Here is an 18,397-nt window from a genome sequence, read left to right on the forward strand (position 1 = left end):
GCGGTGAGCGGAACAAAAAGTATCTGTGGCGACTGGCGAGGCCCGGCCGACTTGCCTATCAGGGCCGCCATTTTTTCTTCAAACTCGCCTCCAATAACAGTTCTGCGACGGACGAACTCTCTCGCGACTTGTTGTCCATCCCGCCATCTCTCCATCCCCCAAATCCTTCTGACGCCATGGTTGATCGTCGCTCGGATTCTGAGAACGGTTCGCGTGCTAAGCGTCAAAAAATGGCCAAGACTGAGACAGATCCCAAGAACAACCCGTACCTGGCTCACATGTATCCCGACAATGGCGGTGCGGACCTTCACCCGGCCTTTGGCAAGATGAAGCGCCATCAGACGACTGCTGCTCTGGCTAAGGAGGTCGAGGATGGCGAGATCAACCCTTTCAACGACCAGCCATTCTCCAGCAAATATGTCTCCATCTTACAGACCCGTCGCGATCTCCCCGTCCATGCCCAAAGGTTGGTTTTCGCATTTTCCCTTTGTGCCCTGCCAGCGCTGCGCTGGTTCATTCTCGGTTCCAGGTTGTCTAATTTTTCGCAGAGATGAATTTCTACAGCTTTACCAGAAGTCGCAAATCCTCGTCTTCGTCGGTGAGACGGGTTCCGGAAAGACGACGCAGATCCCTCAGTTCGTGCTCTTCGATGATCAGCCGCAGACTCAGCGCAAGATGGTTGCTTGTACTCAACCCCGTCGTGTCGCTGCTATGTCCGTCGCCCAGCGTGTCGCTGCAGAGTTGGATGTCAAGCTTGGAGAGGAAGTCGGTTACAGCATTCGTTTTGAAGATATGACTAGTTCCAAGACGGTGCTCAAGTACATGACGGACGGTATGCTTCTGAGAGAAGCCATGCACGACCACGATCTCACCCGTTACAGCACCATCATTTTGGACGAGGCTCACGAAAGAACCATGGCTACCGATGTTCTTATGGGTCTTCTGAAGGAGGTTGTCGTGCGCCGACCCGACCTCAAGATCATTATCATGTCCGCCACTTTGGATGCGCAGAAGTTCCAGCGTTATTTCAACGATGCCCCCCTCCTTGCTGTTCCTGGTCGTACCCACCCCGTCGAGATCTTCTATACCCCCGAGCCTGAGCAGGACTATGTTGAAGCCGCCATTCGGACTGTTCTTCAGATTCACGCTACTGAAGACGAGGGTGATATCCTGCTCTTTTTGACGGGTGAGGAAGAAATTGAAGACGCCTCTCGAAAGATTTCTTTGGAGGCGGACGAGATGATGCGCGAGGCAGACGCCGGGCCGATCAAGGTCTATCCTCTCTATGGTAGTCTTCCTCCTCATATGCAACAGCGCATCTTCGAGCCGGCACCACCTGCTCGTCGTCCGGGTGGCCGTCCCGGTAGAAAAGTCATTGTGTCCACGAACATCGCCGAAACGTCGCTTACCATCGACGGTATTGTCTACGTGGTCGACCCTGGTTTCTCAAAGCAAAAGATCTACAACCCCCGTATTCGTGTCGAGTCCCTCCTGGTCTCTCCGATCTCCAAGGCTTCCGCCCAACAGAGAGCTGGTCGTGCTGGTCGTACCCGTCCCGGAAAGTGTTTCCGTCTCTATACAGAAGGCGCCTTCAAGAAGGAACTGATCGACCAGACCTATCCCGAGATTCTGCGATCCAACCTCTCTTCGACAGTGCTGGAGCTTAAGAAACTTGGCATCGACGATCTCGTCCACTTCGACTTGATGGATCCCCCGGCCCCCGAGACCCTGATGAGAGCCTTGGAGGAACTCAACTACCTTGCGTGTCTCGACGACGATGGAAACCTGACCCAGCTGGGCCGCCTCGCATCCGAGTTCCCTCTCGACCCCTCCCTTGCCGTCATGCTTATCAGCTCCCCCGAATTCTACTGCTCGAACGAGATCCTCTCGATCACGGCCCTCCTTTCCGTGCCCAACGTGTTCGTCCGCCCGGCCTCTCAAAGGAAGCGCGCAGACGAGATGAAAGACCTATTCTCCCACCCCGACGGTGACCACCTGACCCTCCTCAACGTCTACCACGCCTTCAAGAGCCCCGAAGCCCAGGACAACCTCAAGCAATGGTGCCACGACCACTTCCTCTCCCTCCGGTCGCTGCAGTCGGCCGACAACGTCCGCATGCAGCTCCTGCGCATCATGGAACGCGAGGAGCTCGAGATGATCTCCACGCCCTTTGAGGACAAGAAGTACTACGAGAACATCCGCCGCGCGCTGTGCGCCGGTTTCTTCATGCAGGTCGCCAAGAAGGAGAGCCAGGGCAAGAGCATGTACATGACCATCAAGGACCACCAGAACGTCCTGCTCCACCCTTCGACGGTGCTCGGCCACGAGGCTGAGTGGGTCCTGTACAATGAGTTCGTGCTCACCACCAAGAACTACATCCGTACCGTGACCGCTGTCAAGCCCGAGTGGCTTATTGTAAGTTCAACCCTTCCTGGCTCGTTAAGAGAAAAAAAAAATTGCATCGACAGTTTCACTAACCTGTGTCAAATCTAGGACATCGCCCCGACCTACTACGACATTTCCACTTTCGCCAAGGGCGACATCCGTTCCTCGCTCCTCCGCGCCGCCGAGCGACTCTCGCGTCGTGAGAAGATCCGTGCGGAAAAGAGACGATAGATGGGATAGCATATTTTGTCGCGTTGCTTTTTACCATTCTCATGAAATATAATAGACATTTTTTTTCTCTTTGAAACATGATATCATACATCTCCAAGTCCCACGAGCAAATATGACTTGAGCACAGGACGTTCCATCCATTTGATTTCCCGCACGTGTGTTCCGTCTCGGCGTCTGGTAGACGTAGACACGGCGATGAATGAGAAAATAATCTCTAAGCAGTAAGTTGTGTCAGCTGCACCGTGAGAAAATGAACCCTTGCCCTCCCATCCGTATCTCTGCGTATTATGAGAGACGCCATAATCGCCCAACTCCCAAATAAAATACATGCAAATACTCCAAAGCATGTACCTCGATTCTACTCAAAAAGACAGACAAATGGCAGCCTAAGGCATTCATAGGGCTGGAGTGTTGTGGCGGCCTGAGGCATTAGGAAAAGTGGGTCTATCACCAACATCCGAAGGGTAGTATACAATGGCAGCCGCGGTGGTGTAGCGGTCCTCACCAGAGCCACCGTAGTCTTGAACCGCGGTGCGACGGCAGAGTCCGGGTTCAAATCCTTTTTGTGAGCTGTGGGCGAGCGAAGGGAGGGCGTCATGGGGGGGTCATTTGTTTTCGCACCCGGTAATGCGAAGGGAAGGCGTCATTGTTAGCGGGAGGCCGCTCTCGGGTTGTTGGGGTAAATGAATGGGCTGTGTTAGGCGGGTACGGGGAGAGGGCCTTTGGGTTCGGTCGGGAGGTGCTGTTTCTGCATGGCGAGACTTCCATTTGGCTTCCTTTGGGTACGTGCCAAGGAAGGAGAGACACGATGTAGGCAACTGAGTGATAAGAAATGGATCTGGTATTTTGATATACTCGCTCAGCTATCTACCGTTGTAGTACAGGTATAATATACAAAGATTGAAGCGCAAAGGTGCCTCCCACTCTGGGCACTTGTTCAAGATCACATGATATCAAATGCCCATTGGTATCGAAGGGGATACTCGCAACCCTACCGTCCCATGATCCCCGGAAACCTCAATTAGTGAGCATATGGTATATACAGTATGCGCAGCAGGCAAGTGGGGCCTACTGCTGCCCCTGTTTACTCAGGGCCCCTCAAATTCCAGGGCCTCAGCACCAGCAATACCTTCTTGAGGTGGAAATACTAGGATCGGTGCAAAGTACGAGACAGTACCAAGGGCTGGTGTTCCGTACAAAAACGAGATCTCCCTTAAGTATCCCTGAGTTCATGGCTTGGACGAAGGCATCATTCCGAATGACATGGTCCATTTCTTCTTAGCCGGTGAATCTTGATCTCCCTGGGTGGGGCTGGGTGATGATGAGACTAGATTATGTGCCAACCCGGCTGGTAGGTGGAGATGAGGCGCTGTAACATGACGCGGAGGCGGGGGGGATGTGGTGTCAACAGGCGTGGGTCGAGTTATGGGGGCGGACGTAGCAGTCGTCGTTGAATGTTGAGGGGAAGGCGACGGTGGAGATGTTTGAGGAAGGGGGTTGGAAATGGTGACTGTTCGGTGCAGATCGAAGACCATGCGCTTGAGCTGAGCAATCTCAGCTTGTAGGGAGGCGATCTCGGTCTTCTGGGCGTTGACGACTGCGCTGTTGTGCTGCTGAATATCATGGGCTTGCTGACTGATTTCCTTCAGGAGTGTGGTGCGATCGTCTTGAACGAGGTCTCCAGTACCGCCCTCTTTCGCGGCTTTGTGCATAGCCACCGGTCCGGAGATAATGGCAGAGAGGACATTGTGGGCGTATGACTTCATCATATCCTGCCACTGAGCGGTGGAGGCTCGCTCGGTGGTCAGACCGTCGAGCTGCTCGCCGACAGCTTGAACAAAGGAATAACACTTTTCCCACAACGTTTTTTTGGAGGCCTCGGCGGCTTCTGTGCCCACTGCGGTCTGAGCGGCCTTCCAGCGGTTGTAACGCGGATCGCGCTCAAAGGTCAAATCAAGTTGTTTTTCTGCCCACTTTCCGTCAAATCCACTCTTCACAAACGCTTGGATGATCTTATCGGAGATTTGGGTTTGCTCGCATTCATCACAGAGGTAAACCATTTTGATAATCAGGCGCTCGACGCGCGTCGCCCTGTGTTCCGTTGTCGACCCAATAAAGGCGACGGTCCGTTGCAGGGCCTGGATACCCTTTGCCCAGTCAGACCGGATGGCGTAGAACCCAAGGTAGGAGCTCAAAGTCGCATAGTCGTCCATATACCCAGATGCTCGAGAGACTTGAAGGTAGGCGTCCGCACGGTCGGGCTGATTGAAGCGTAGGCATGACCGAATCAGAGTGCCGTAGATGACGGCATTCGCACTGTCGACTGGTGGGACCTGAATCTCGATTCCGTTGACCACCACATTCTTGTAATGGCCTAGGTTGCCCATATCCAGCGGATAGCCATTCCCGGCTAATTGGCGAAGAAACAAGTCAAAGGCCTTGAGATTCTTAGATTTGCGGAAGAAGTTCAGAATTGAAATGATGAGAGACGATGTGAGAGGGAATTTATGGGGTATGATGGCGTGTAGAATCATCTCACAGATGTCGTTTTCTCGGGTCTTGGTAAATGCCAGCAGCATATGCTTCAGACCTAGACTGCGGTCAGGGTTGGTGGATTTTGTGAGGTTGTTGGCTAGTCTGAGGAGAAGCTCTTGAAGAGACATCCTGTTCGCCAGGTAAAGATTGGTATCTCGGTATATTTCCCCGTCAAGCCTCTGGCGCTCCGTCATTTGATCTTGAGGTGGAAGCGAATTCATCTCCGCCTCCAAATCTTCTATGCTGGCACTTTTGGAAGCTTTCACGTTCTTCATTCGGTTACGGAGCTTATCTAAGTGGACAAGAAGCTCCGGAACGTTGGGCGCAGGCATAGAATAGTCGACTGCGTATTTCATCTGCAGACCCTGGTAACTATGCGCGATTCCCCGTCGGAGTAGCATCCGAATGGCCAATTGCTTCAGCGCCATTTTGCGGATAGCCTTTTGGCGAGTACTGCTCTCCTTGAGCCATTGAGGGGTGTCAAAGTCTTCGATCATCCACAAGTTATCCTCCTCCGTGACTTCCAACAATGGGTCTTCGCTGATTTTGTTGAGCTCTTCCAGGCTGTTCTCGTCTCGCCGTTGATTGCTCTTGCTGAGAGCGACGTTTCGACTCATATGGAATGAGCGACGCGAGATATTCGTTGACGGCCATCGGTATCGATAGGAAGTTGCTCTTGTTTGTGTGCTAGTTTGTCGGGTCGAAATTATTTCCAGTCCCTCGCCGCGACGGGCAAAAATGGCCTCTACCAGGCGTTCCTCCTCATCAAGCAGCGCATTGACCTCACCCTTGGCCGCTGCGATCTTCTCCTCCCACTCATTGCGGCGCTGACCTTTGGCCTGGGCGTCTGCTAGGGCCGCAGCGGCGAAGATACTCGTGTACAGGGCTGTGACCGAATTGCCTAGGCGGAGTCGTTTCTTGCTGGCTGCTGTAGCCCCTCGCGATGCTACGCCTTTGGAGACGGTGCTGAGGCAGGAGACGCATCGGCACGTTGACTGCGCCGGGGTGACGCGGGACCAGAGACCTTTCATTCTCCGGTCATTTCTGCGCCCTGAATTGAGACCAACAAGGTAATTCCAAGATATGCCGGGATCCAATTGACCGGGCTCTCTGACAAACGAAGGCAATGGGAAAGGGAACGATAGACGTTCAGTGGAGCCTGTGAAATGGAGAAGCAATTGGCCGATGTCGAAGTTTGGAACTTTTGCTTTCAACAGGATTGCATCGGCAAAAGTCGCACCACCACACCGCTTGCAAACGGTGCAAACCACCCACTAGTCAATTCGGCCCCCGGCCGGCCCCTCCCTTCCCATTCCCCGATTGTCATCAATACATACGGTTACGGTGGTTCACTTGCAACTTTCTACCTACCGTGGTGACGAATTGCTTTGACTAGCTAACAAATATTGATCTGTCAGATCTGCAGGTCATTTTTGGGAAGCTTGTCTGGTCATTGCTTCTATTCAATTGATATTACTCGATAAGCTGGTGCGATCATCGCTGAAGTGACCATGCTCGTCACAGTAGCTACTGCTCTCCTGGCCCTAAGCGGCACTCTTGTCAGCGCCCACGGTTCGCACTCGAATGACCAGCCACCCTCGTCCGACTGGGCAACACGGCATATGCAGGGTAAGGACCTTGTGGAAATCTCGGGGGTTGTTACCCGAAAGCCAATGCAGTGTCACTGATGTAATCGTGTGCGTTCATAGAGGAACATCACATCGATGCCTTCGATCCCGCCTCCTTCTTCTCCCTCCACGATTACGATGCCTCGGGAGTCTGGACCCCCGAAGAAGTGCGCAAGACATACGGCATGGACGACGAGTCCAACGCGGGGGTGACAGAGGACAGCAAATCGCAAGGTCTCCGCGAAGTCTTCAGTATCTTTGATCCCACCAACACGGGCGTCATCAGTCGCGATAACTGGATGCGTGTCATTGCAGACGGAGCCCGGCTCCCTGATCTCGGACTCGGACCGGGTCATCACGGTGATATCGAATACGAATATGAGATCCATCATTTCGAGAAGTTCCACGGTGAAGATGCAAAGGAGGAGGACCTCACTCACCCCGAGGATATCGAACACTTCCGCAGACATGATGAGGAGGATCTTGCCATGGAGCGCCTCGAACAGCTCGAGAATATGCAGATCGTGGAGGCGAACATACCCCAAAAGTTCCTCAAGCGGAGCTGAAGATCTGTACTGTAGAGTTCTTGCGCTGTTGCCACTGTACTGTACATATGTTTCATGAGATGATCTTGAGCGTCGATTGCATCACCCGAAGGTTGGACTTCATGGAGTATTGATGTGTGTGTGTGTGTGTGTGGTTCAATTGCCACGAGTGTTGGGCGCTTCTATTTCTTCTCTTGAAGATAGCCGCACATCGAAAACGCAATGCATCACCCCCGGCGCATAAGTCTTGACCTGCTCAACATGCCGACAATCAGCTGCAGCAGTCACCTTCTCGGACCCTATTCCCAACACTTTCACTCGCAGTCTTGCCAATACCGCGGTGACCTTGTCCTTCTTCTCCTCGATGCCCTGCACATCGACATTCTCATGAACATGCACCCACCCACCCTTCTCACTATCCACAATCTTGCAGGCATTCTCATACGCAAAGCAAGACGAAGGCAGCAATCCCAAATTCACGTGCCTGACGCTATTCCACTCCTCCGCTCTCACGCACCCCCTAATCTGCCCCAGAATCTCCGCGGCAAACCGATTATCCCCATGGAACACCACCACGCGATCCTCCTCCGTCAACCCCTCCACCACTTTCTTTAGTGACTCTCCTCCCAGTAACGATCCGTCCTCTCCAACGCGGAACACCTTACATCCCCACCCATTCTCTTTACACCCCCTGCGCAACCCCTCCACCGACCACCCATTGATCTCAAACCCCCACACCCTCTTCACCCCACGCTTCAGATACGAGTACACGAAATACCCAATCCCGGCATACATGTCCACCACGCTGATCCCCGAGACCTTCTCCCCGAGTCCCTCCTCATCCAAACCCTCAAATTCACTGCCCAGAATCCGTGCTTTCTCAGTAATATTCCCCCGCGAGAACATGGTATACAACGGCGCCCAGATCTGTACAATCCCGTGATTTTGAACCGTACGCACCCAGAACGCTTGCTCGAGGTCTGTGGCTGTCGGGCATGCTATCGCCTCTTCACCTTCCCCCTGTGCCTGCAACGCAGACGCAGTAGCCGACGCAGAGGCATCCGGTAGAGGCCCGAAGTCCCCATATAGCGGGATCAACCCTCCCGGACTGCGGATCCGGTTCTCCGCCCCGGAGTTGGGGTCCGTGAGTGAAATAGGCGCGTTCATGGCCACGTGGGTGAGGCCGTAGCGGGCAAAGGACTGGAGAAGGGTGGCAAAGAGGTTTTGCCGCTGCGTCGCGGTGAGATCCTGGTACAAGGAGTGCCAGGCCGGGGGAGTGGTGAAGGCATTCACCGGGAGGAGCAGGAGAGGTTCGTAGATGGTGAAGCGTTTGGGAAGGGAAGTCAGGGTCAGGTTGTGCTTGGCTAGGGTATCTGCAGGAAGGTGCTGAGTGATAAAGGCTTGGATGCCATGGTGGAGGGGGTTGAGGGTCTGTTTTCTTGGCTTCCTTGGAGGGCGAGGAGATGATGTGTTTGGAGCTGGGGCTGGAGCTTGGGGACTTGAAGCAAGCTCCTGCTCCAAGATACTGGTGTCTGTTTGCATTTTGTCGTCTCCAAGCTGGAGCTTGATGGTGAACTCTAATGCATCGACCAATGTATGGTTCTGGTTGATACCCGCGCGGTTATGTATTGCGTTGGTGATCTGATGTAAAGTGTTAGCGAAGTGTACTTCTCCATGAAAATACTGTTTTCTTACGTAGAGGAGAAAATCAGACACTCCCTCGATTCATATTCTTCTTGATACATTAGGCATCAACAAGGTTCACTGCTGCTAGTCCGGACGTTTCCCGCATTGAGATAAAAATGACAGGTCATGTGACCGCGCGTGTTCATAGCTATGGTATTAAATTGACACCGCAAGATCTAGACAGCCTGCTGCATGACTATGGAGACTAAGACCAACTCATAGTGTCCCATTCTGGAATTTGAAGATCCTTTAGCAGAATGTCAGGAAGCGATCTCTACCTTCTTACATGAGCGATCGCAACGCGACAAAAAGGCGGCGACGCGAGCGGACACGCGATTTGCCCGACTTATTCCATTTGCCTCCCCACCGCTTTCTCAGCATCGCAACAGTCTTCGAATAGAAGCGCACTTTCAAATTAAAGTGTTGATCAATTGTTCTTTACACTGCGTCGGACGAGTCTTACTGAAAGACTGGGGACGTGTCTATCGGGGGTTGATTGCTGCGGTTACGTCATCGATCGAGACCATTCAGCCCTCTGTCCCGCCATCGCCTGGTCAATAGGACCGCCACTATGGATCCTGATATGGAGATCGATACGTTCGAGCCACGGGGTACCAAAAGGCCCGCAGAGGAGGTCGAGCAGAATGATGAGCCGAAGAAGCCTAAGAGAATCAGGGTCAGTTGCTCACCCGGACCATCTCCAGCGATGCTATACTCACAACCATAGGCCCTTGACCCTGATGTGGTCAACAAGATTGCAGCTGGAGAGATCATTGTTGCTCCCATGCATGCCTTGAAGGAGTTGATTGAAAACGCCGTCGACGCTGGCTCGACCTCCATTGAGATCCTGATCAAGGATGGCGGGCTGAAACTACTCCAGATTACCGATAACGGCCATGGCATCGACGTGAGTTTGTGCTGAATGTCGTGACATCCATCCGCTAATCCAACGAAGCGAGATGACCTACCCATCCTCTGCGAGCGGTTTACAACTTCAAAGCTTAAGGCCTTCGAGGACCTCACCTCAATAGGCACCTACGGCTTCCGAGGCGAAGCCCTGGCAAGTATCAGCCACATCGCCCATCTGACCGTCACTACGAAGACGGCCGGATCGAGCTGTGCCTGGAAAGCGGTTTACAGTGATGGCAAGCTTGTTCCTGCGAAGCCCGGCCAAAGCGCTGCCCCCAAAGCCACTGCCGGCCGCGGAGGCACGCAGATCACCGTGCGTTTGATGATAATGCAGCCCCTGGCGGACAAATTGCTGACCTGCGTAGGTTGAGGATCTCTTCTACAACGTCCCAACCAGACGGCGAGCATTTCGCTCCGCGAGCGAAGAATACGCCAAGATTCTGGACGTTGTTGGACGGTACTCCGTCCACTGCGCGGGGGTGGCCTTCTCGTGCCGTAAACACGGTGACTCGGGCGTCAGCATCTCCACCCCGGCCAACGCAAGCACGATCGATCGGATCCGACAGATCCACGGCAGCGCCGTGGCCAACGAGCTCGTGGAGTTCCGGGTCGAGGACGATAAGCTCGGGTTCCGCTCGTCGGGCCTGGCTACCAACGCCAACTATCATGTCAAGCGCACGGTCATCCTGCTATTCATCAATCACCGCTCGGTCGAGTCGACCGCCCTGAAGCGAGCAATCGAGCAGACATATGCGAATTTCCTCCCCAAGGGTGGCCACCCCTTCGTCTATCTGGATCTAGAAATCGAACCGCAACGGGTCGACGTCAACGTCCACCCCACGAAACGCGAGGTCAATTTTTTGAACGAAGACGAGATTATTGAAAGCATCTGCGCCGACATCCGCTCCAGGCTGGCCCAGGTTGACTCCAGCCGGACCTTCCTCACGCAAACCCTCCTCCCAGGCGTGCGAACCATGGCGGCCGACGCCGAAGAACCAGACGATGACGACAGTGGAGGGACGATCGGGGCCCCGAAGACCCCCAAAACGCCAGCAACCACCAAGAAACCCTACGAACACAACCTGGTGCGCACCGACTCGAAAGTCCGCAAGATCACCTCCATGCTCACGCCCGCCGCCGCCGCCGCCGCCACCTCATCAGCCGTAAACCCCACCACCACCACGACCGTCCTCGACGAAGAAGGCCTCCACTACGAAACCACAACCCGCGAACCCCTCCGCATCGCCCTCACCTCCATCAAGAACCTCCGCGCCGCCGTGCGCAGCAGCATGCACACGACGCTAACCGAGACCATCGCGGCGCTCACGTACGTGGGGCTGGTCGACGAACGGCGGCGCATTGCCGCCATCCAAAGCGGCGTGAAGCTCTACCTGGTGGACTACGGCCTCTTCAGCCACGAGTTCTTCTACCAGATCGGCCTCACCGACTTCGGCAATTTCGGGGTCATAACCCTGGATCCCGCGCCGCAGCTCATCGACCTGCTCCGCATCGCCGCCGAGGCTGAGGCCGAAGAAGCCGCCGACCACCAAAACACAACCTCACCCCCACCCCCAATTCCATCGACTACAGCAGCCGCAGAAATCTACACCAAAGCCCCCGAAGTCATCGCGCAAACCCTCCTCGCGCGCCGCGAGATGCTAAACGAGTACTTCTCCCTCCAAATCTCGGAGGACGGCGCCCTCGTCTCCCTGCCCCTGCTGCTGAAGGGCTACCTGCCGTGTCTCGCCAAGCTCCCGAAGTTCCTGCTGCGGCTGGGGCCCTACGTCGACTGGTCGAACGAGGAAGCGTGCTTCCGCAGCTTTCTGCGCGAGTTGGCCGCGTTTTATGTCCCGGAGCCGTTGCCGTTGCCGCTGCCTGCGGAGCATGCACAAACAGCTGGATCAGGAGCAGCAGCAGGAGCAGCAGCGAGGGAGCAAACCTTCCCCTCTCCTACCGATCCAACTGATGACAACTCTACCGAGAAGCGATCCATCCCGCAGGAAAACTCCGCAGAGCACGAAACAGAAAGGTACATAGAGCAGCGCCGCGTGCAAATAGCCCGGATGCTGGAGCACGTCGTGTTCCCGGCGATGCGCGGCCGGTTGGTGGCGACGACGCGGCTGTTGGGCGGGGTGATTGAGGTGGCGGATTTGAAGGGGCTGTATCGGGTTTTTGAGCGGTGTTGATTTCGCCCCTTTGCTTGCTTGTGGTGTGTTCGGTCTGTGGGGGTGGTGTGGTGTTGGGGGGTTGTCGTAGATGTATGTATCTCGAGGAATAGGGAGGCCTTGTTTAGTTGGTCTGTTGTCTTTTCTGTGGAACGGCGAGGGTCGAGGGTTTTATGGTATGGTAAGGTATTGTTTGGGCTGATGTAAGAATTCATTATGCAGACCTATGAGAAGGAATGGCACAGTACAATCATGGATGTTTATAGAAACAATTAGCAAGAAGGCCAAGTCTGTGGCACGGAGCATGTTCTACTGAACAGATATCCTACCGTTGACCCCAAGTACATGTTGCGTGCACATTAAGGTTATCTCTCAACAGCACATTTCAGAAAGTAAGAGTAATACTACCCAAAACAGGTTGAGCTCCAACACTGTGAGAATCAGCCATACCTACAGATAGCATCATGACACCATCTAATCAACTCAAGTTCCAATCGAAATCATCATCTGGTAGCAAATGAGGTAGTGTAGGCAAGACGAAATACCACTAAAAGCTTCCAAACCTAACACACAGCACAAAAGTCCCATTACCACAGACGCCCACACAACCCAGCCGAACACACAAAGATAATTATCTCATACATCACTAGCATATATCCGGATGCATGTATCAGATGAAACCACAGAGATTCAAGTTACTTCTCACGCGGGAAGCAAATCCCATCCAACGCCAAGCAGAAACAAAAAATGCGGAATTCCATTAGATCGGTTCAGTTCATGCCCTCGTAAAATTCCGTTTCAACAGTCATCAAGGTAAAATTGTGCAGGTGTGCGCGCGTGTTCCCGGCTCTGAGGGAACGATCCCTGCAATCTTCTTCTTCTTGCCGGATCCTGGTTGCATTGCAGCCTCCTATACATCATGCAAAGCAGGGCCTGGCGAGGTACGTACTTGTCTGCAGGGGTGCTCCTGCAGGAGGTGTGTATGTATACTATGCAGAGTCGCTCCACTATCGGGAATATGGTTTGTTCATAAGCGCAATCTCGCGGGCCACAGTCGGCCATTCTAGTTCTCTTCTGGGCGTCTTGTTGCGTTTTTGTACTTGCAACTCCTCCCATTTGAGAAGTTCATATCTGAGCATCCCGTTAGCATGGCGGAACGGCAAATGACCGTAGCAAGCTCGGAAGACTTACACAAAACGCAGGTGCGGTTGAATGATAACATTGAGTCTTCTCGCACGAACGAAGCAACTAGCATGGATGTTAGCAATTATATCAGGCGTGATCTCTGTCGAATCTTACTAAGCTCTAGGGAACGACAAGTTAAGAGACGACATTACTTCGGCTATGCAGATGGTAGCCGAGCGTGAGACTCCCACACGGCAATGAACCAGAGTAGCCATGCCATCGCGTTTTCCTTGACCTGAGAGAAAGGTAAGCGACATAGCCTTACTTGCTGTGACGATGACCCTTACGGATGAATTCCAAGCACTTTTCAAACTCCTGAGTCAACGGATCGATGCCGTTATCCTGGACCTTAGTAATGTGCATCACATTCTTTGGATCCATCTTCCTGGTTTCGGACGCAGTCCACGTCACCGATTCACCAATACTTAGAACACGACGAATACCGAGCTCCCAAAGCATTTCGGGATTGTTCGCATGGGAGAGGTTGCCAAGGTACATATACGGCAAGATCCGACTCGGCAGGGAGCCGTCACAATATCTAAACCATTGCGGGTCGGGAAGGCTGGTAAGTTTGTGAGACTTCGTGGCCGGACTCTCTTGCAAGAGCCTCCCTTGCACGCTGCTCAAGAACGTGACATCCGAGGGATACGCAAAGAAGTTTCGCTTTTTCTCACTGTGGAGACGGAGCCAGGCATTGGGCGCGGAGATACCTTCGGCGAACATCACGTATGCAATTGCTAGGAGTGAGCTCTCAGTGTAACCGTCGGGGCAATGAATCAGGATCTTGTGTGGCCTTCTGCTGAGAGGCGGCATTGCGATGTCACCATCGGCGTCAACAGTGTGCTCCGGTTCATCCGGGTTTGCCAAATAGTACAACCAGCGGATCGTGTTCACCAAGTCATCAACTTCTCGGGTCTCACTTGAAGGTGCGAGGATCGATCCAGATGAGGGAAATTCCAACTTCTGTGGTCCTTCTTCGAGCTGCTTGTTGAGGTTCGCCAGAAAACGAGGCCCAGGAATGCTCGCTAGCTCGCTTGTTTCGATCAGCAGGTCGAAAGTCTCCGCAGATGGGCAACCACCGGGCCCAGATAATAATAAATAGTCGGATGTCGGGCCCAGCCATATGTTCCTTGAGATCTCGGATGCACGAGACATCTCGCACATCTCGAACCGTTCCCATTGGACTATGGGCGGTTAGCTGCGCTCTTGATTCGAATGCGATGTTTACTTACAGAAGTCCATCACCTGGTTCGTAAGCTGACCATTACTACCGATAGCGACCAGCCCCGGAGACTTTGCTTCTATCTCAGAGAAGGGACCTGTTTGGGACTTAGTTTAATGTTCGCATACGCCGACCGATTCAACTCACAAGCAAGGATAAATGTGTTGTACGAGGGTAAGCTCTGTTCGAGGTCGTTCTTGAGCCTCCAGTGATATTGTGCTGTGGCCAGTCTTGCCGCAATATCCAAAATCTGATTCTGACTGACATTATCCTCGCCATAAACGATGATATCAGATAATGGAGCCAGCTTTGCAGTTTGTATCTGGAAGTTGCGCACTGAGAAGCCCTCCCGCGGGTCTACTGCAAAGAATTCTCTACCTGACGGAGCCAGCACCTCATCCGGAGACACTGCACCCTTGATGCGTGCCCTGCTCAAGTCTCCGCCGACCTTTACGATGGTGATGCCTCGCCAGCATTTGGGAAGCCGCCTGAGGGAGCGCCGGCGATTGGTGAAGAAGCCGACCTGCAGATGATTGTCGGGATGAAGCCCATGAAGCCACGGGAAGACCTGAGATGGATCTGGTAACGGCTGCGAGGCCCAATGGTCCAAAGCAGCCGCCAAGCTTGCGCGGTCTAAGGAATATATTGGAGGGGACTGCGAGAGTTGCAGGAATGCATCGGGTGGGTGTAAGAGCGAGGGAGCCTGAAGGGTAGTGTTGCTTCTTCCAGCGGGGGAAGAGATGTGAGAGGAAACGGGAGAAGGGCCCGTCGGGCACACAGGCAGATGCTTGTTTGGGATTGGCGACGAGGTTCTGTTGAGATTCAAGGCGGGGGTGATCCCCGATGGCGGGGGAGTCGAATGTCGCAGCGTGTGCTGCTGCACCACAACTGTCGCCATACTGGTATTTGCTCCAATGGTTGCGGCGGGCGAAGGTATGCACCCAAGACGAATTGTTACACCACAAGAAGCCAATCAGTAGTGCATTAGTGTTGAGTGGTCTCAGCGTTCAGCCCCGGACGATGTGGTGGTATCTGCGGGAGAGATCTCCCGTTAGCAATGAGTCCGCAATCGCAATGAACCCCAAAACAAGCAAGCGTATTATGTTCCGCGCGATCGAATGACAGGTGGGGTCGGGGGGAGTAAGGTGACATACGCCAGACTTTAAATGGTTCAATAAGGTTTACAATGATGATCTAATTGAAGCCGACGGTATCAGCAAGTGAACGGGAACAAAGAGACAGGAGGTGAAGCAGAAGTCGAAAAGATAAGGGAAGGCTTTGAACCAAGCAAGCGGGCAGGCGATCGATTGTGGGTGCAATCGAGGCGGGTTTAGATCAAGGAACTGAGTGGGAAGTGGGCATGGAGGAATACCCACCGACTAGTCGCTGATAGCAAGCCTCGGAGGCGCCCAACCCCACAAATGATACGGGAAGCTGACCACGAGTGCTCTGTGCCGGCGGGAAAGGGTGGAGCAGGTGAGAAAGAAAGCCTGGATGAGGGTGGAAGAGTGAGGGTGAGTGAGAGAAAGAATCGAGGGAAAGAGAAAGACAAAAAGAGAGAGAGGGAGGCAAATGAGAAGATAAACTGAAAAGAGAAATAGATAGACGCAGTAATAATGGCCCAACTGAGAATCAGGCCGGATTATTTCTGCACCTGGATTTCTCTCTCCTGGGCTTTGTTTCTTCTCCGCCTTTTTTTCTTCTTTTCTTGATTTGGTTTTGTTATTTTGGGCTTCTGTTCTGGAATAAAAAGAAGAAGACTAAAGAGAGTAGGAAGGAGGAGAAGGAGGGTGAGAAGTGGTTGTTGAAGACGAAAAGTAAAGGGAAATTAATGATGATGGAAGAAGAGGATGATGTTGTACAGATTGAACAATAATAATACGGGGGTGGGGAGGGGTAAAGGGCACTAGAACAGTTAAACAGTGGGCACGGAGCAGTTGGCACGGGCGGTGGGACTGCCTCCACTGTCCAGTTTCCCCCCCTCCCCTCCCGTTACCATCCTGTAGCGCCACTCCATTCATTCATTATCATGATTCTTATAATGACTGGTATTATTTAATTATTGACCACCATTTTTATTGACTGCTCCCATTCTTCCTCAAAATATTCAACCATCATAGTTTCATCTTCTTGACATCTACCACCACCACCACCATTATAGCAACTGATACTGATAAGAAACTCGGCACATCTTCTGTTCCATTGAATGCGATCTGTACCCAGTGGGCCCTTGAGATCGGGCAGAAGAACTCCACCGAGGCACAGTACACTACACATACCGAACTGTACCAGTCAACATACCGTTTGCGGCCAATGAATCCTCGGGGCCAGGCCATTCCAGCCCAGAGATTGCGGCGCTTTGATAACACCACACACACCACACACCTTACCAGACTGATCATCAATCATCATAAACATTCCTTTCCAAATTCGCACATTATGGAGCTGACATCCCCACCCCCTCTTAAAAACGAAGCAAGATGCAAAGCAACAGACTGGAAAGTCTTGACGCAAGACTCTCAACAACAAACCGATGGAGGCGGAAGAACTCCTCTACAGATCCAATAAAACCCTGGACTCTCCGTCGGACCAAGACGTGACACGGCAACACAGGGAAAGCTGCAGCAAAGCCGTGCACACACACACACACACACACACACACACACACTTGCTCACACAGTGGCTCGAATCAAACCAAATCGTTTCCTTCTTACCCTCAGCACCCCCCTCCCCCCCTCGCCAACCATGCAGGGCCCCCTAGTAAGGAGGAAGTGTCCTGATTGGGATGGTATCGATGATTGAGTGGTTAGAAGTGATTAGCTGGTTTTTTTTACCCTAAGGTATCTACTTCTCCATTCTTGAACAACGGATTCAATAAGGGAAGCGGGTTCAGCATCCATGGTTCTGGTCAAGTCATGCGTTCTTTGATCCCCACCCGTTTTGGGGAATGTCCAACCAGTCCCACGCGCGCTCAAAGAATATAGAATTAGCGATGACATCGAGATTACAAAAGCTTTTTCGCCCTCGTTTGATGATTAACTTATCGTCCCGATAAAGTAGGATCACATCTGCTCTTCGATTGATCAGGATAGCGTCCGCTTGGAATGAATCCGTTGTGCTACATTAACTCGGCCTGCCCCTGCTTACTAACCACCGTGCTTTTTCTTCCCACTGACGGACTCAGTGCCTATACTCGCTATATTTCCTTCTCTCCCCATCAATACTTTTTCCTTCTCGCTCCCGACCTTATAAATCCACATCCTGGTTTGCTGGGACCTTGCATGGGACTAACAGTGCAGCGTGCGGGGTTCACATGTAGGATCGTTTGTGTTTTTCCTGTTCTATAGTCTCTAACTTCCACCACAAAACATCCCCTAGCCTTCTCCGGGAGCACGCGATCATCGACTTCTAAATTAACTCATGACGACAAGACCGCGTATCGCCGCGAACCACCTAAATTATCCCAAGATCGACTAATCGCTGTATACCCCCATCTCTCACCTACGAGTACTGTCGTAATCAATCCCTCCAAGCAACCCAGCCTATAGTCCCGCCAGAACTCCTCATACCTCCCAGAAACCTGAAACCCACCCCAGGGCTAGTACAATCGGGCATCTGCTATGCATCTCCAGTTGCCGCCAGCCTAGTACCTAAATAGACGTCAAATATGGCCCGAAAAAAAGCACGGACCCATCCAGCTGTTGGCTCCACCCCTCGACTCGGGAGTCGAGTCTTGATGCCTTGCAGTGTGCTAGCCTAGCCTGTTTTACTACTGTGTGGAGGGCACTGGGCCTACTGGCGCCACCTGGAAGTATATCCGAGACGTTATACATACTCATACATATCTACCTGAACTGATGGAAGACGTATACATATATATATATATGTGCGTGCGTGCGTCCCACA

General features: G+C 52.9%; 6 protein-coding genes across 6 annotated transcripts; 3 read left to right on the forward strand and 3 right to left on the reverse strand.

Moving 5' to 3' along the window:
* Window positions 1–95: 95 nt before the first annotated feature.
* Window positions 96–2,753, forward strand: BO82DRAFT_352596 (DEAH-box ATP-dependent RNA helicase PRP43). The gene is made up of 3 exons (XM_025634735.1): window positions 96–466; window positions 549–2,415; window positions 2,494–2,753. The coding sequence occupies exons 1-3, from the start codon at window positions 177–179 to the stop codon at window positions 2,614–2,616; spliced, it is 2,280 nt and encodes a 759-aa protein (XP_025494054.1). The 5' UTR covers window positions 96–176; the 3' UTR covers window positions 2,617–2,753.
* A 697-nt stretch (window positions 2,754–3,450) lies between these two features.
* Window positions 3,451–6,336, reverse strand: BO82DRAFT_352597 (uncharacterized protein). The gene has a single exon (XM_025634736.1). It carries the CDS (start codon window positions 6,180–6,182, stop codon window positions 3,846–3,848), a length of 2,337 nt encoding a protein of 778 aa, XP_025494055.1. The 5' UTR covers window positions 6,183–6,336; the 3' UTR covers window positions 3,451–3,845.
* A 326-nt stretch (window positions 6,337–6,662) lies between these two features.
* On the forward strand, window positions 6,663–7,345 carry BO82DRAFT_278713 (nucleobindin SSP120; the record flags this gene model as incomplete). The annotated part of the gene is made up of 2 exons (XM_025631232.1): window positions 6,663–6,780; window positions 6,861–7,345. 2 exons carry the CDS (start codon window positions 6,663–6,665, stop codon window positions 7,343–7,345), a joined length of 603 nt encoding a protein of 200 aa, XP_025494056.1.
* Window positions 7,346–7,364: 19 nt separating this feature from the next.
* BO82DRAFT_35531 (tRNA(Phe) (4-demethylwyosine(37)-C(7)) aminocarboxypropyltransferase) lies at window positions 7,365–9,230 on the reverse strand. The gene is made up of 2 exons (XM_025635412.1): window positions 9,020–9,230; window positions 7,365–8,965 (listed from the first exon to the last, which is right to left on the reverse strand). The coding sequence occupies exon 2, from the start codon at window positions 8,864–8,866 to the stop codon at window positions 7,481–7,483; it is 1,386 nt and encodes a 461-aa protein (XP_025494057.1). The 5' UTR covers window positions 8,867–8,965; window positions 9,020–9,230; the 3' UTR covers window positions 7,365–7,480.
* A 351-nt stretch (window positions 9,231–9,581) lies between these two features.
* Window positions 9,582–12,207, forward strand: BO82DRAFT_430665 (mismatch repair ATPase MLH1; the record flags this gene model as incomplete). The annotated part of the gene is made up of 4 exons (XM_025640633.1): window positions 9,582–9,686; window positions 9,738–9,917; window positions 9,966–10,232; window positions 10,285–12,207. 4 exons carry the CDS (start codon window positions 9,582–9,584, stop codon window positions 12,103–12,105), a joined length of 2,373 nt encoding a protein of 790 aa, XP_025494058.1. The 3' UTR covers window positions 12,106–12,207.
* Window positions 12,208–13,091: 884 nt separating this feature from the next.
* On the reverse strand, window positions 13,092–15,389 carry pps1 (tyrosine/serine/threonine protein phosphatase PPS1; the record flags this gene model as incomplete). The annotated part of the gene is made up of 6 exons (XM_025639170.1): window positions 13,092–13,215; window positions 13,276–13,332; window positions 13,384–13,504; window positions 13,557–14,453; window positions 14,502–14,588; window positions 14,639–15,389. The coding sequence occupies 6 exons, from the start codon at window positions 15,387–15,389 to the stop codon at window positions 13,092–13,094; spliced, it is 2,037 nt and encodes a 678-aa protein (XP_025494059.1).
* Window positions 15,390–18,397: the final 3,008 nt, after the last annotated feature.

The sequence above is a fragment of the Aspergillus uvarum genome (genome assembly GCF_003184745.1).
Source record: "Aspergillus uvarum CBS 121591 unplaced genomic scaffold BO82scaffold_14, whole genome shotgun sequence".
Taxonomy (NCBI): Eukaryota; Fungi; Ascomycota; class Eurotiomycetes; order Eurotiales; family Aspergillaceae; genus Aspergillus; species Aspergillus uvarum.